Raw genomic sequence first — 18,566 nt, forward strand, 5'->3', positions numbered from 1 at the left:
ACTTCATTGCATCGTAGAGTTGAGGTATTGCAAGACCGCACTTGTAAATGTGATTCACCAAGGCAATGCAATGCATTTAAAAAGGAAACCTGATTCTCGAAGACCCAACAAATGAGACAGACATCTGATGTATTTGTTTAGTTGGGATCTATTTAATTGCTACAGTTGGCAATGCCTGTTCCACCAAAGCAGGTCTTGAGAATATCAGCTAAGAGAGCTGTACTGGGAAGGCCACACAACCATCTCACATAGATCATTAATTATAACTGCAGTGTACCTATCCCTATGTGCATTTCACTCATGACTGAATACATGTATTAGAAGACAAATCCCATTCACCTTTATCTCATACAGAAGCTTGAAACTTATTAGAAAACAACACTTCTGGCAGTGCTAGATCTCTAGATGCCATTCACATCAACCAACAAGCACATGTATAGGCACTTAGCAAGTCCCATGCAACTTGGGAACAGCAAGCTTTTGTCTCTACTGGCAGATGCCCAGCCTCAGAATGTGATATAATTAGATTGGTATGTGAGCTCTTTCTTCGGAAGCAACTGAAATAGAGCCCAGTGCCACAAAGTTCTCACTAGCTCTTCGGTCAATGCAGCATTTCGACCCTTTTACATTGTGTTGATGTATGTGAGCTTAGTAGCTCAGTGGTTAGCACTGCAACTTTAATGCATTGGACTCCTGATTTTTAACCAGAGTAATTAGTATGGAGCTATATCTGGGTGGGTTTTCTTTGGGCACCCTGGTTATATATATATATGCAAGTACAGTTGGGTAAATCCCCCTCCCCAGCCGATGTCTTACCTTCAACCAGGCAAGGGGGATGCAGGCTGCTCTGGTGCTGGGCAATTAGGGGGACAGGGAGTGGCGGGCACAGGCCAGTGCAGACAGGTTGAAAATTGCAGGTGGACCGGCACACTGTAGCTACACCACTGTGCAAGTATATAAAATAAACCAAAAATGAATTTGGCTTAAAGGAGAAACAAACACCTTATTAAAAAAAACCTACCCCACATAGACCCCCAGCCTAGATGCTACCCTGGGCAAATGCCCTAACTTTTTACTTACCCCTCGGTTTAGATTCAGGGATTGGGGTTCACGGCAGCCATCTTCCGGGTCTTTGTGTCTTCTTCCAGGCAATTCGGCAATTTCCGGAAATTTGCTCATGTGCATTTGTCGCGAACCGGGAAATTGCTCCAACTGCGCATGCGCCGCCGCGCCGGTCTCGTTGTCAGATTACCAAAGACCCAGAAGATGGCTGCCGTGAACTCTTCATTATAGATTTTACACAGGGACTAAGTTTTACCTGCAACTTACTTGCTTTCAAGGTTAAAACTCCCAAACATGGTTGCCTTTTTATTGGCCACCACTGGGATCACCTGACTAAAGCTGGAAATGGTGGGAGCTACAACATGGAGCTGGCCACTGCTGCTGTATAAACTATAGCAAACGAGGGAAAGCTGTGCTCACCACTAATTTTAATAACCATTAAGTGGAGGTGCAATGAGAGTGTGACCACAAAATACATATAGACCAGGGATCCCCAACCTTTAGAACCCGTGAGCAACATTCAGAAGTAAAGGCGTTGGGGAGCAACACTAGCATGAAAAATGTTCCTGGGGTGCCAAATAAGGGCTGTGATTGGCCATTTAGTAGCCCCTATGTGGATTATCAGCCTACAGAAGACTCTGTTTGGCAGTACACCTGGGGGCACATTAACTATGGGTGGAATATCGAGAGTTAATTAACCCTCGATATTCGACCATCTAAATTAAATCCTTTGACTTTCGAATATCAAAGTCAAAGGATTTACCACAATTCGTTCGATCGAACTATCGAATAGTCGAACGATTTTTAGTTTGAATCGTTCGATTTGAAGTCGTAGTCGAAGTAGCCAATTCGATGGTCGAAGTAGCCAAAAAAAACTTCGAAATTCTAAGTACTGTATTTTTCCGTCTAATCCTTCACTTCACTAATGTGCCCCCTGACTTTTATGCCACCAAAACTTGCCTCCAAGCCAGGAATTCAAAAATAAGCTCCTGCGTTGAGGCCACTGGGAGCAACATCCAAGGGGTTGGAGAGCAACATGTTACTCATGAGCTACTGGTTGATGATCACTGATATAGACAAATACAAGAGGTCCTCTGGACTCAACCCATTATCAATGTATTTAGGACATTGAGACATTTTGTGCCTTAAAATACTAAAAAAATGCCTTACCCTTTAAACAAAACAGGGTTTGTTTGTCCATAAATTTTAATATATTTCAGCTGGCCTGACTCCTGAAACTGTATCAAAAGGAAATTAGAATATTTTCCTTTTGAATGAGAACCAGTGTAGAAAGGGACACTTACTTGAATGTGAGGAGTTATACCATGTGCCAAAGAAATAAACACCCTTAGATTTGAACATGAACCATTACACTTTTCTGTTTTTGACCTTTGCTACAGGCCTGTATGAAGTGCAGCCTGTTTGGCCCAGAATGTGGAAGCTTGTGCTTAGTGCAGTGGTTTAATGGCAACTAAACATAAAGCTGACTTTTATAACCAAATAAGTAAGAGATTTGTTATTTTTTCTAATAATGTAATCATACACAACAAATCAAACATTATTGCTCTTGTGGTAATAGCAATTTGTCGATTAAGCTCGATATAGAAAAATGGTGCCATGTTTAAAGGGATCGTGTCATCAGAAAACGTGTTTTTTTCAAAACACACCAGTTAATAGTGCTACTCCAGCAAAATTCTGCACTGAAATCCATTTCTCAAAAGAGCAAACAGATTTTTTTATATTCAATTTTGAAATCTGACATGGGGCTAGACATATTGTCAATTTCCCAGCTGCCCCCAGTCATGTGACTTGTGCCTGCACTTTAGGAGAGAAATGCTTTCCGGCAGGCTGCTGTTTTTCCTTCTCAATGTAACTGAATGTGTCTCAGTGGGACCTGGATTTTACTATTGAGTGCTGTTCTTAGATCTACCAGGCAGCTGTTATCTTGTGTTAGGGAGCTGCTATCTGGTTACCTTCCCATTGTTCTTTTGTTTGACTGCTGGGGGGAAAAAGGGAGGGGGGTGATATCACTCCAACTTGCAGTACAGCAGTAAAGAGTGATTGAAGTTTATCAGAGCACAAGTCACATGACTTGGGGCAGCTGGGAAATTGACAATATGTCTAGCCCCATGTCAGATTTCAAAATTGAATATAAAAAAATCTGTTTGCTCTTTTGAGAAATGGATTTCAGTGCAGAATTCTGCTGGAGCAGCACTATTAACTGATTTTTTTCCCCATGACAGTATCCCTTTAAGGTTATGCAGCAGAGTAGTAACACAGGAAGCATTACGTATAATATCGGAGATGAAGTTATTCTTTTGCATAGTGTAACCCTTTGTGATGACACATTTACAGTTTTCAAAACATGTATTAAAGGCTGAGATAGAATATAAAATATGCAGTATAAAGATGTAATGATCTGGTGTGAAGTCCCAGCGCTGTCACTCTCCTAACCCTTCTTGGTCCAGTTTGGACCATGTTCTCAAGATTTTACTTGAAAATGTGCCAAGTTGCTAAGAACTTAATCCCCTTTCTCTCTGTTAAGACAGCTAGCACTTATTAAACCTATTCCTCGCGGTGCTCCGTGTATCTTTGATTGTGGAACGGCTTTGATCAGCACTGACCTGAAATTCAAAAAAAAATCTGCTTCAAAGTCTCTCTTGGTGATATAATAATTCAACAATGGAAAAATTAAAACTTTGGAACCCTCTAACATCCAACAGCATCGAGTATAAGCCAAGTTTTTCAGCATCCAAAATCTTCTGAAAAAGTCTACCTCGGCTTATACTCGAGTCAGTGGGCAGTAGCTGAGATTGCAGTCACTTTAAATCATTCCTATACCAACAGTTCGCTTGGGGAGAGACTGCATTATCACACAGCGCCCTCTGTTGGTTATATGAAAGAATAACAGTGACTGCAATATCACACAGCGCCCTCTGTTGGTTATATGAAAGAATAACAGTGCGCCCTCTGTTGGTTATATGAAAGAATAACAGTGACTGCAATATCACACAGCGCCCTCTGTTGGTTATATGAAAGAATAACAGTGCGCCCTCTGTTGGTTATATGAAAGAATAACAGTGACTGCAATATCACACAGCACCCTCTGTTGGTTATATGAAAGAATAACAGTGACTGCAATATCACACAGCACCCTCTGTTGGTTATATGAAAGAATAACAGTGACTGCAATATCACACAGTGCCCTCTGTTGGTTGTATGAAAGAATAACAGTGACTGCAATATCACACAGCACCCTCTGTTGGTTATATGAAAGAATAACAGTGACTGCAATATCACACAGTGCCCTCTGTTGGTTGTATGAAAGAATAACAGTGACTGCAATATCACACAGCGCCCTCTGTTGGTTGTATGAAAGAATAACAGTTCGCCCTCTGTTGGTTATATGAAAGATTAACAGTGATGGCAATATCACACAGCGCCATCTGTTGGTTATATGAAAGAATAACAGTGACTGCAATATCACACAGCGCCCTCTGTTGATTATACGAAAGATTAACAGTGATGGCAATATCACACAGCACCCTCTGCACATGGTAGTGGGACAGTGGGACAATGCACACAGTAATCCGTTTGGCAATTCTCTGTCACCATCAACTTTGCAAAGAAATCCGGTTGATCTCTGGGGGGGTCGCTTTGGCGGAATGTGCGCTGCTGGGAGACAGGGCTGTAGTTGTGTCTAGGCTTATACTCGAGTCAATAAGTTTTCCCAGTTTTCGTAGGTATAATGAGGTGCCTCGGCTTATACTCGGGTCGGCTTATACTCGAGTATATACGGTAATTCTTTCTTTGTAATCTAATTTCTGGAAAAGAATGAGCCTCGTTGGTGGGAGAGGGATTCTTGCAGATTTATGTCCCATTCAGTGAGTGCAGGCAGTGCCCATGTTATTGTATGAATAGCTCTAGACCTTTTCTGCTATAACAACAGATACTGGCATTTCAGTTAAGGGTATACATTATGATTGCACATAGATTTCTTCATGTTCGGATGAACACACTCAGGGAGATGTACTGAAACATTTATGAATCATATTGTGCCTTATTGCTACGTCTGCGTGCTCCAGTGATTACCTGCCCAGGTGTAAATACAAAATGATAAAACAGCTATAGTTGTCAGTGTGTATTTCTAAAGCTTTTGCTACAACACATGCATAAATAGAAATAATCTTTACTTGGTTATTGTGGGATCTTATCCTGCATGCGCAGCGTTTGTAGTTTATCTTGTAACATTCAACCTTTCAATTCTTAATCTTTCATGAAGGAGATTACATGTAGAATTGTCCTGGACAATGTACAAGGAATGCTCAATGGACATCTCTCTGTGATTAGGTGATACCGAGTCAACAGCTCAGACACCATGGGCAATTTGTAGCTCCACCGGTTTGTGCACTCATCATGTAACTGATTAGCAAATACCATTAATTCTCCATAAAAACTAGCAGTTCTAACCTACTGCACACAACATACATGCACACTTACTTGGTCGGCCTCTTTTTTCAGGCATTTCTTTCCTCTCTCCCTGTGTAACTGTACACACATACTTTTTACAAACAAATATGCCCCTGTATTTATCTGCAAATCCTATAACTTTTGTATCGTACTTCCTAGCTATTTTTCGTTACATTTCAGACCTATTATGGGCTTTAATCTCTGTTTGTCATACTTGAAGCTGTTATTACATGGAGGTTATGGAGGCTTGATTTGTTCATTAGAATGGTTGCAGCTAAATAATAAGAGCACATTATATTTTTCTGCCAGGGCTGTACCTTCATAGTTTGTGTGCAAAAAGACACACGATAACACACAGTACAGGTACCGGACCTGTTATACAGAATGCTTGGGACCTGGGGTTTTACGGAAACCAGATCTTTCAGTAATTTGGGTCTTCATATCTCAAGGGGTAGATTTATCTAGGTTTGAAATAGGGATTAGGGATGCACCGAATCCACTATTTTGGATTTGGCCGAATCCTTCGCGAAAGATTCAGCCAAATACTGAACCGAATCTGAATCCTAATTTGCATATGCAAATTAGGGGTGGGAAGAGGAAAACCTTTACTACTTCCTTGTTTTGTGCCAAAAAGTCACGCGATTTCCCTCCCGCCACTAATTTGCATATGCAATTTTGAATTCGGTTTGGCCAGGCAGAAGGATTCGGCTGAATCCTGCTGAAAAAGGCCGAATCCTGGCCGAATCCCGAACCGAATCCTGGATTTGGTTCGGGATTCGGCCAGGATTCTGCCTTTTTCAGCAGGATTCAGATTTGTACGAATCCTTCTGCCCGGCCGATCCGAATTTGCATATGCAAATTAGGGGCGGGGAGGGGAATTGCGTGACTTTTTGTCACAAAACAAGGAAGTATAAATTGTTTCCCCTTCCCACCCCTAATTTGTATATGCAAATTCAGATTTCGGATTCGGTTCGGTATACGGCCGAATCTTTCACAAAGGATTCAGGGGTTTGGCCAAATCCAAAATAGTGGATTCAGTGCATCCCTAGTTTAAAGTAAAAATTTGAATGTTCGAATTCTATTTTTGGAATTCAAATTTTCAAGTTTTTTTATGGCCAAAACTGTCAAATTAGAATAGGGAATTGTTAAAATTCGGTTTGAATTTTTTTTTTTTTTTAAAAAAAATTCAAATACGGAATGAATTCGATTTAACCTTTCCTTTTTAAGAAGAGCACAAGTAATAGAGAAAACCATCTCCCCTATAATAATCACAATAGAAATGATAAAATACTGAACCCAAGGCATATGATAAAAGTAACTTCTTTGAACAGGTCAGACAATTCGACTATTCGTCACCTTGCCGAATTTCTGTTTTAGTCTATGGAATACGCCCTGGGATCAATTTGGGGTTGTTTGCAGCCTTCCTGACATTCAAGTTTTTTTTTCGTAGAACTGAATTAGATTCGAGTTTGTGCGTCGACCCTATTCACCCGAGTTTTAAAAATTTGATTTTTTTAATAAATTGGAATTGGTCGAATTTCGACGCTTGATAAATCTGCCCCTAAGTCTACTTAGAAAATCATGTAAACATTAAATAAATTGGCTGGTTCTGCTTCCAATAAGGATTCATTATATTTTAGTTTGGAACAAGTGCAAGGTACTGTTTTATTATTACAGAGAAAAGGGAAATCGTTTTTAAAAATTTGGATTATTTGGATATGATGGAGTCTATGGGAGACAGCCTTTCCATAATTCGGGGCTTTCTGGATAACAGGTTTACAGATAACGGATCCAATACGTGTACATAAAACAGATGCAGCACCTCATATAATATGCATCATATATTTCTATTGCACATACGTGTATGGCCACCATTACAGGGACAGTGATACAGTAAAGTGTCTGGCATCTACCAATTAAAGGGAATCTCAAAAATATTGCATCAACTGAAAAAGATATGAAACAATAAAAATAAAGAATGTATATATAACCTATAAGCCATATTATGCCGCCTTTGTCCCTGACTTATTTTGAAATTCATATTAAATTAGCTGTCTGTGAAAATTGCAGCGACAAGATGATCATTATATCATTGGACCAATATCAAAATGATGCGAAGTATTGTTGTGGATAAATGAGTACAGTATACAGACTCCTTTGTTTTCCCTGAGAGAAATACATTGGCCTTTCTCTTGCTGTGTTAATGGAAGAATTCTCAGTGCATTTATAGCTTTTAAATGGTTTCACAAATAACTTGATGCAGAAACAGTACAATATAAGAGTAACCTTGCAAAACAATATTGCCGTATCTCACTTGCAACCTTGGGTAAAATAGTATAAATGGCTAGAAATGCACAAAATCATTTGCATATCAGCTGTGTATCCGCTTTCTACCTTATCTTATACAGGTATGAGATCTGCTATCCAGAAACCTATTATCCAGAAAGCTCCAAATTACATGATGGCCATCTTCCATATGGTCTATTTTAAAGGACAAGGAAAGTCTAAAATAGAATAAGGCTAGAAATGCAGTATTTTGTATACTAAACATAAACATGAACTTACTGCACCACAAGCCTAATCAAACAAATGATTTATGCTTTCAAAGTTGGCCACAGGGGGTCACCATCTTGTAACTTTGTTATACATCTTTGCCTGACCCTGACCCTGCACATGCTCAGTGTGGTCTGGGCTGCTTAGGGATCATCATAAACAAAGCAGCTTGAGTTCTGCATGGCTGGGAAGTAAGGCGGGGGCTCCCCCTGCTGTTCATAAGTATGATTGTTTCCCTGCAGAGCAGTTAGGGACCGTCTGACAATTCCTATCCACAGCAGTAAATGAAGGGAGAATTTCACTGCATACAGTCAGGTTTCTTATAAAAACGGTACACATTTTTTAAATAAAGTATATTGGCGATAGGTTTCTTCTTCATTAAAGAAAGTAAAAATGGGATTTTATTTTTTTGTCCTTCAAGCAAATAATTCAGATTTTTAAATTGATTTCCTTTTTCTGTGTAATAATAAAACAGTAGCTTGAACTTGATCCCAACTAAAATATAATTAATCCTTTTTGGAAGCAAAATCAGCCTATAGGGTTGAATAGTGGCTCCACTTTCACAATTTGCCATTGTCTCACCAGGTTTTCCAATTAATTTAGGAAAATAACCCATTTCCTTTCAAGAAAGCAAACACACACATGAAATTTCTTGGAATCACATTACCCCAACATCACAAGGACCTACCGTATATAAACTGGACATCAGACACTCCATTGACCAAATAGAACAAAAAGTCCATAAATATATCAATATTAACCTAACATTTCTAGTAAGAATCCACTAGATAAAACTGGTGTTATTGCCCAAACTACTTCACAGAATTCAAACGTTACCATCCCAAATTCAATATCTTAATGAACACATAATGCAAACAATTATATGGCATAAAAAACTCCCTAGAATAAGCATTTTTTCTCTCCAACAACAACAAACTTTATGGAGGTATTAACCACCAGAACATTGCAAAATACAATATTGCAGCTTTACTATTAGACATGGGAGATTGGCTTCACCATAGAGATACATATACCACATTTTATATAGATGAAATCCTAACTGAAGGTGCAACTATGAACTCCCATCTACACGCTACATTAAGAAACATTCCACAAACTACAGTATGCAGGAAAATCCCTTATTTATACACTAAGGGGCCGATTCACTAACTTCTAGTGAAGGATTCGAAGTTTTTTTTGGGCTACTTCGACCATCGAATGGGTTACTTCGACCTTAGACTACGAACTAAAAATCGTTCGACCATTCGACCATTCGATAGTCGAATATCGAAGTCGAAGGATTTAGCGCAAATACTGCGATCGTACGATCGAAGGATTATTCCTTCGATCGAACGATTAAATCCTTTAATCCAACGATCGAGGAATATCCTTCGATCAAAAAAACTTAGGAAAGCCTATGGGGACCTTCCCCGAGGCTAACATTGACTTCGGTAGCTTTTAGCTGCCGAACTAGGGGGTCGAAGTTTTTTTTAATGAGACAGTACTTCAACTATCGAATGGTCGAATAGTCGAACGATTTTTAGTTCGACTCATTCGATTCGAAGTCGTAGTCGAAGGTCGAAGTAGCCCATTCGATGGTCGAAGTAGCCCAAAAAACACTTCGAAATTCAAAGTTTTTTTACTTCGAATCCTTCACTCGAGCTTGGTGAATTGGCCCCTAAGTGTATCAGCATCTCACATTTGTAGTAAAATCCCACTGTTCATTCCTTCTCTTGGTATTTGCATCTCAAATAAACTAATACTCCTAATAATATTCTAATAATATTCTAATACTTGAATTATAATATTCCTGTTAGCTATAACATTCCTTGATTGCAAATATGTAATGTATTCAGACAATAAAAGTTGAATAATTCTGAGATATTGGATGTAGTCGACAGAGCCTTTTGGTACTGACATATCTTTTTCTTTGCAGTGTTGGTGACAAATCAATCATGGCTCAGTCCTCTGATGCAAGTGTTGTGGGAGTTCCTGATCCTGAGGACAACACTCCCAACATGATTGTCTACAGAAAAGTAAGATTGCCTCTTTTTTTAATAATTGTACAATGGTTGTGAATGGAAACCTGTGGGAATGGCTCTGTGAATGTAGCTGTAGGGTTTCAGTGGGTCTCAGCAGACAAAGTCCACCACTATTCATCAGAAGAGGCAGCATGGACCCATTGGCAGCCTTGTAGAAGTGTAGGAGTGTGTTTGGATACAAGTACCTATGAGGAGCGCCCCCATGACTCATGTGCGCCGCATTGCAGCTCGATGACGTCAGAGCGAGCCATTGGGTGATGTCATCACGTACACGTTTGGCGCCAAATTCAAAATAAAAGAGGCTGGCATTCATGGGTTCAATGCCTGAATATAGGTCCTACTTCTATAGTGTATAGTGTTCTGATCCTGGATTTGAACTCTTGCTTTGTTCCTGACTCCGTTGTTTGCTGCCTGCCCCTGACTCTTTGCCTGGACTTTGACCTTGAGCTGTTTAACCACTTTGGTACCGCAAACTGGATTTTATCTGCAAACCTGCATAGCAGACTTCCTCCTTGGTCCCAACTCCAATGTGGCCATCTGGCCCTGACAGTATATTTTGGCTTTGAACCCATAAACGCTAGCATCTTTTATTTTGAATCTGGAGCCAAAAGTGTGATGACATCACACACCAACGTGCTGATGTCACTATGCTGTGACACGGCGCACGCGAGTCATGGGCACTGCCATCTTGGATGGGGAGGAGAGGCGCTCCATCTGCCACTCTTCACAGTACCTAAATGAAATGAATCCAGGCCCGGACTGGCAATCTGTGAGTTCTGCCAAATGCCAGAGGGGCTGCTATAAGGTCCCATAGAAAGTCAGTATTTAGTGGGCTGGTGGAGGCTGTTTGGGCCTCTATGTAGGCTGATTGGGCCTCTGTGTAACTGAAACGCCAGGGCCTATTTTAATTCTCAGTCCGGAACCTGATTGAATCAATATGCCTTCTCCATTGCCCTATAATGTTATAGGACTGCTGTCGTTCATGTTAAGCATAGTGTTGTATGAACAGATTTTAAGTTTGAGCTTCTATGTCCCCAAATTATATAAAAGCACAACCCAGGGTTAATTCCTCTTTATGTTTTCCAGACAGGAAATATATTTTCTCAATCCTACTTCTTTATATAGATCTTTCCACGATTATTTATACTGCCTCCCTGTGTCCCTTGAACAACCTTTACATTCATTAGCAGCAAAGCCTAATGGCACAAGTCACATACAATGGGTCCATAAAGTAATAAAGCCGAGTCAAGACCATGTGTATAATCTATTTATTCTGTCAGCATTATTCCCTGCAGCAAGCCAAGGACTCCTGGTCAGGTACACTACCGTGCAATGAAATGTTTTATAAATGAATTCAGTCCATTTCACGCACAAACACACATAGAGGATTTTCTATTTAAAGTCATATAATTTGATAGGGAAATGCATTATAGCGTCGAAGTCTCTTACACAGCCCTATGGTGCGGTATTTCTATATAAACTGGGATGTAAAGCTGCTCATAAAATGGTTTCCTGTGAATCAGAAACCTGTTATTACATTTCCTTTAAGACTGGCAATTTCCATGTCATTGATGCATTGTAGTAGCTGCAGATTGATCAATCCCTGGGTGAATTCTCCACATGTTTTACGGCTATAAAGTCAACTTCACGCAGGCTTGATTTAAGGCTGAGATTCATCGTTTCCCACATGTGAGGTTAGCGTTGATATGTGTTCTTGTGACATCGTTATTGACTCTTTTATTGGATTACTCTAAATTGCATGTGTTTGCTTTGCACACAAACAAGGTGTGCCTGTAATAAGGAACAGATTCTCAAATATGAACTTAAAAAAAAGAACAAACGGAACAAAAAGATAAATAGAACTATTTGAAATTTCAGAGCGGCTTAAAATATTATTTCTGTTTCTTCAACTCCTCGGAATGGGCTGGCTCAGATTTATTATTCATATCTATATTGGTAACATGTTTATATTGTTTTGTAATATTATATTTGGTCTTAAATTGACATCATTTTGGTCAATAACAATAAAATGTTGTATAGTGTATAGTCTGTGTAAAATAACAGAAGTAGCCATTGCCTGAGGGGTCCTTTGTTCAACAGTATTTAGTGGGTAAAGCTAATCAAGCAGGATACTATTTTTAAATCAATTTGGTACAAGAGGCAACTGTTCCACTGGAAACGTTTGATAAGAAGTCATTTACTAGCCCCCGAGGCTCAAGTGCTGGAGTGCATCGGGCACACGTGTATGCCCCTTAGGGCTCATATAACAAGCACTTGAACTCCATGGGTAGGCTGTGCTCTGCTCCTCACGCCAGATTGAGTACTTTATCAGGAGGCAGTAAAATATTAAGGTTGCACCTCCTAACGCTCAACTTGTGCATCTGAACAACATTGACGGGAGGGTGGATGACTACTTCCCCCTGCCTGACCCCCTTGGTTCAAGCACTGCGCTACGTGTATACAATTTTTGGTAATCTCTATGTACACATGACAATTTTTGTTTTTGCAAAAAACTCATATACTTTTTAAAATTCAATCCTACCACAAATTTGCATATACAAGGTTGGGTTTGGATTCTTTTTGAAAATTGGTGAAGTCTGTTTGAATGATTCATGATTCACCCAAATCCCAAAAAAGAGGCAATGTGCATCCCTAATGTGTTGCCCTATTTTTTGAATAGCAATAAATGATAAAGCTCGACAACTCGGGCAACGGTCACTGATACAGATAATAAGCACTAATGAATCATTCACAAAGTGTTTGTAAGGATATATTACATTTTCTGAAGATGGTTTGGCATACATTCCTGTATATCAGGGATCCTTAACCTTTCGAACCCGTGACCAACATTCAGAAGTAAAAGCAGTTGGGGAGCAACACTAGCATTAAAAATGTCCCTAAGGTGCCAAATAAGGGCTGTCATTGGCCATTTAGTAGCCCCTATGTGGATTGTCAACCTACATTGAGACTCTGTTTGGCAGTACACCTGGTTTTTATACAACCAAAACTTGCCTCCAAGCCTGGAATTCAAAGATAAGCTCCTGCTTTGAAGCCACTGGGAGCAACATCCAAGGGGTTGGAGAGCAACATGTTACTCATGAGCTACTGGTTGGAGATCACTGCTGTAAATGACTAAGAGCATCTCATGAAGAATATGCAGTGGAACCTCAATTTTACATCCCCCGAAGTTTTTCCTCATTTTTCCTCATTTTCACCTACATATTATGAATAATACATTTCCCTGATTTCACATTTTTGCTGGATTTTACACCATTTTTTATGGTCCCCTGAAAAACATAAAATGGGGGTTCTACTGTAGTCAATTAATTTAAAGAACTGCTTTGCTGGCTTCATAGGTGATCTTTATAAGCTCACATTTGTTTACATTGTTGTCACAATGGTGAATTTTTCTAGACCTGGTAACATCTTGGTGTCCCAGAACAAGGTTGTACTTCAGTCCTGTGTTTTCCATCTTTTTTCATTTCTGGCAAACATGAAAGAAGTGGGATACAACTCATTTTTTTAATGGGGAACTATTGCGAAAAGGAAAATTTAATATAATCTTCCTTATACTGAAGTAAGAAACTTTCTAATACAATCAATTAAAAATTCTGCATTAATAATCAAGCTTATGTTCGCTATCCCTCTCTCAGCATATGTTTCTCTTCATTCTCTCTTCATGCAGCAGTTGGGTGTCAGATAGTCAGACAGTTAGATCCAATATATCTTATAACGGGGCTCTATAACGATCTGTTTACCTCGGATCCCGGAGGAAGGTAGCTGATCCAGGAGAACTGATGGTAACAGGAACCTCTCTACGGCTCCGGTATTCACCGACGCCCTTTTGGGGCCCCCGGCGTTCTGCTGCGGAGGTAGTAGAGAAGCCAGGTGAGTTACCATGAGCGAAGTAACAAGGGATCAGGCAAGGTGTAGTCAAGTGCAGGCAAAGGTCGTTTCCAGAAGACGGGTTTCAGAGAAGCGAAGTACCAAGGGGTCAGGCTGAGGCGTAGTTAAACGCAGGCAGAGGTCGGATTCAGGCAGCGAAGGTTGGGAGGTCAGGAAACCAGGCAGGAAACTCGAACAACCAGGGCTTTAGCAGGAACAGTAGGAACTGAAGCCAGCTTGGGCAATGAAAGGAGGAAGAGGAAGGTACTTAAGGGAGCAGGAACCAAACAGGAGCAGGCTGAGGAAGGACAGGCACATTAACAGCCAATAGGGGAATGGACGCACCATAATGAGGTAATTACAGCTAAATGTTTTGGCGGGAGCGTCTGCGCGTTGACTTTTGACGCCGGCGCCTAAATTGGCGCACGCCGGCGTTTATGCGCCGGCGCCTGAGTTGATGCGCGCCAGCATTTAGGCGCTGACACACAGCGGATGTTACAGGCTCCTTTCCTAGCAGATGAATTAGAGCTGATTCAAATAACTGATTCCAGTATAAACACAATCTAAATAAATGGCTGCCTTTTGCACAAATTCTGCCCTTTAATAAAATGTAAATTTTTAATAAGTATTAAAAACCTTTACTGAGACTGCCTTTGCCGCTGTCGGACTCTCTGACGCAAATTGCATCAGTCTCGGCAGGGTAATGCATCTTTAATCTCTTGAGATCCCATCAATAAATCAGTGCTCTGAAGAACATTTCACGATCAGTCTTGTAAAAGTTACAGCATACGTCTGTTGTGTTTTTATACTTGTCAAAAATAAATACAAAATCATTTGAATAATGTCATTGATGTTCAGTTGCATCTTAGCTGAGATGTCCCACCGGGATAGGCTCACACTTGGTTTTCAGCTCCTCCACTTGGGTCAAGATAGGAATATTATATAACTTTCTTCTTTTTTTCCTTCATGTTAAAATTTAGGTTTAGCTTTGACATTATGGGGAACATTTACGTAAGTGTGAAATTTCTCTTCACCTAACTTCTCCAAAGTTCAGCTCACTTCTCCAGGTGTATTTTCACAACACATCTCCATATTTACTAAAAATCGTAAGTTTACTTTTTCAAGAGAATTGTGGTGAATTTTCTCCTGGAGTAAATTCTCTGTGAAAATTCGGCAGTATATTTCCCCATACAATAGTAATGAATTTAGCTTGGAAGTAAATTAGCTTGGAAAGGGCTATGGTGATTGTGATTTAAAGGGGACATGCCACCCTACGAAATAATTCCAAATCCTATATTATGATGTTAATCAAGCTAAATAACATTAACTTACACTATATACGTTATTTTAATCTTGTTTCTTTGAGTCTTGGAACTCACAATCACATCAAGCAGGCAGCAGCCATTTTTCAAACACTGTTATTAGGAAAGGTTTGCATTATCCCAAAATCATATTTATGTGCCAGAATGGAGGACCTGATGCCCATGCACTGGCTACAGAATTAGATGGTAAAAAAGGAGGGGCAATATGGAGAGTTTAGTGAAGTGCAGAACGGAAAATGAAGGTAATTCCCAGCCCCGCCTGGGAAGAAGGGGCAAGCATTATATCATTGACAGCTGAGATTTTTAAATAGGTTATAACAGGTATGGATGTTTTCATGAAAACAAATAATATGGGTTTCATGCTCAATTTGAAAAGGACTTTTATTATACAGCTTTTTATATCTGGGTGACAACATGACCTATATGTAACTTTTAGGGGCAGATTTATCAAAGGTCGAGGTGAATTTTCGGATTAAAAAAATTCAAATTTCGAGCTATTTTTGTGTATCTCAACTAGAGACTAGTCCAAATTCGATTCGAATTTGAAAAACATTAGAAAATTAGAAATTTATAATGTACACTTTAATTCGACTTCGACCATTCACCATCTAAAACCTGCCCAATTCATATTTTAGCCTATGTGAGACCTCATAGAACCCATTTGAATTCAATTGGTGGACTTTGAAAAAACTTTTTTTGGGGGAAACTTAGATTCGAATTCGATCAAATGCGCTATTACTTTGATTCGTACGATTCAAATTAGGCCAACTATGGACCTATTCGATCGAAAGTTGATCTATTTGGCCAAAAAAAAGTTTTGACTTAATTTCGGTTGGTTTTTGAATTCAAATTTCTAAGTTTTTCAAATTCGAAATTCGACCCTTGATAAATCTGCCCCTTAATGTAGATTAATATTAAATTTTTAGTGTCAGTATCACTTTAAAGTGGCTGCTCTATCATTATAATGGAAGTACGCCAGCCTGTACCTGGTGAAGTACACTTTGGCGAAAAGATTAAAGGGGAAATTCCACAAAAACATGACTTAAGCTTTATGAAAAGTAAACATAATTTCAAGCAACTTTGCAATATAAATCAATTTAAAAATATGCAGACTTTTCTTTATTTTTAATGGTTTCTGACAGTTCCCTATGCCTAGCCCCCTGCTCTTCTGCTGATCTGTCTGACTACTTTGCTGAGCTGTATGACTACTGTTACTTTGTATCATCAACCTTTTTATATACGTTTTTTCCCTCATAAATCATTTTACACGGCTATATATATAGATTCCGTAAAGTACAGCAACCTCTGCCCATTTGCTTCCATTGCAAACAGCTTTCTCCCCTCGGCTGCTGCTTCTTTGCCATAAGCAACACTTGTTCTTCAATAACTCACTGGCTGGGTAATGATTGTCAGTGATTTTTGAGTTTCTGTCTCTTTCATACCATGTTTGTTTTAACCACCTTCTGCAGTTCCCATCTTCGGATACTCGATTATTTGACACATTCAAGGTTCGTAGCGTGGGAATCTTGTTTTTTTTTTATGATGAAATTGCTTGTAGTCTAAAAAAATTCATTATATACTGTATTCAGAGAGCCATGACGGACACATTCATTACCTAAGGAGTACATATTCAATTATATTCTAAATAACGAATCTACTTCTTGCCAGACAGGAACTTTAGGGCAATGACATGAAGCACAATTCCAGGAACATGTCATATGATTAATATGACAAAAATGCTTAGAATCACACGCCACTGGTTTCACCAGCATATCTGAGCCACTGATCCACAAGTGTTTGCACGGGTATAGACAAGTGCCATTGCAATTAATGGGGTGCAGTTCTTGACCTGTTCTTTGTATTTATCACCAGAAAGACCAAATGTCTGGAATTGTGCCGTTTGCAGTGTTTTATCACCCGCCAGTGGACACATTTAGTTACCACTCGCCCAAAATTGCCATTGCCTTTAGATGGCAGAACCCAGTGCTACAAAGAGGTTTATTTATAGAAATGATTTTCTGAAGCAAATAACCCATTTTTTTTAAGTATGTAAAGTTATGCCACTATTGGAATATATGTGGAATATTTAAATCCTTAAATCCCTTTCTTTGCCTCTACTGGGGAAATGTAATAGGTTACGTTTGCAAACACCTTTGGGAACGTTAGCGATCATGTTTGCACCATTTTTGACTGATGAAAGACGTCAACGACTTCCTCACAAAGTTTGGGACCAAATTGCTTTTGCCAACGTTTGAGGTATATGTAATAAAATTTTGCAATCGCAAACCATTTTTTGCTACAAAATATTTCATGAAACTCCAGACAAGGTGTTAAAGGTTCACAATGCGCAATTAAGATTTGCAATGCAGTAAAAGCCTAAGAAAAATATTTCATTGCTCTTTGCGATTTTTATTACATTTCCCCCAAAGAGTATTTTTACTGACTTTGGCCCTTGAAGGAGTATACTTGGCATCTAATGCAAACGGCTTATTACACTGAATCTTGGCAGCTTGGCAAGCATAGAGCTTAGATGCATACACTGCAGTAAGAGCGGCAGATCCCATCTTACATTTGCATGAAATCAGAGGATAATGGGGTCAGATTTAGCACAAAAAGAGCCAAATAATATAACATACTCAACTACGGTATATCCACAGCCTCTTTGTATCTAGCTGAGGCTGGGATGATACTGGTCAACCGTAATGTTCCCAAGTACAGAATCTGATCACGAGGATATAGCATTGACTCTCAGTTAGGTCTCCCTAGTCATCTATATATCACCAAAGCCATATGTTCCTACCGGCTACAAAAATATCAGAGCAGACAGAGCCAGTAATGGTTTGCAAAGCCGGGATGTAGGTTTTTTTCCCACCAGTTGCTGGCTCTAGATTTGTCTTTTCACAAATGGCAGTGTTTCACAAGTGCGGAGAAAATGGAAATCTAGAGGTGACGGCTGAGAGAGAGGGAGAATCAACTGAAACAAATACTCTGATGGCTGAGACTGGGAAATAGAAATCTCTCATAGCAGGTGTTTTTCCATACAGAATAGCAATCCAACCAAATATTATTTCATTTAAATTCTTAATGGTTACTGTTGGAGGCCTGCCATTCAGTTGTATGATTTTCCAGTTGAGCAAGGGTTTCAGTGTTTGGACAAGAGTAGAACTACAGACATAGGACTTGATTTCAAAGGCTCCGGTCTTGCTGACTTTGCCCAGCCCATCTACCCAAG

The 18,566-nt window shown here is 39.6% G+C and overlaps 1 protein-coding gene across 2 annotated transcripts in view; it reads left to right on the forward strand.

The window, feature by feature from the left end:
- rgs6.S (regulator of G-protein signaling 6 S homeolog) overlaps nt 1-18,566 on the forward strand; it is a 173,064-nt gene that overhangs the window by 27,976 nt on the left and 126,522 nt on the right. For both annotated transcript variants that reach the window (XM_041574327.1, NM_001096161.1), the window contains 1 exon segment: nt 10,022-10,121. In XM_041574327.1, coding sequence (XP_041430261.1) covers nt 10,041-10,121 — 81 coding nt within the window. In that variant the 5' untranslated portion in view covers nt 10,022-10,040.

This window comes from Xenopus laevis, chromosome 8S (genome assembly GCF_017654675.1).
Source record: "Xenopus laevis strain J_2021 chromosome 8S, Xenopus_laevis_v10.1, whole genome shotgun sequence".
Lineage (NCBI taxonomy): Eukaryota > Metazoa > Chordata > Amphibia > Anura > Pipidae > Xenopus > Xenopus laevis.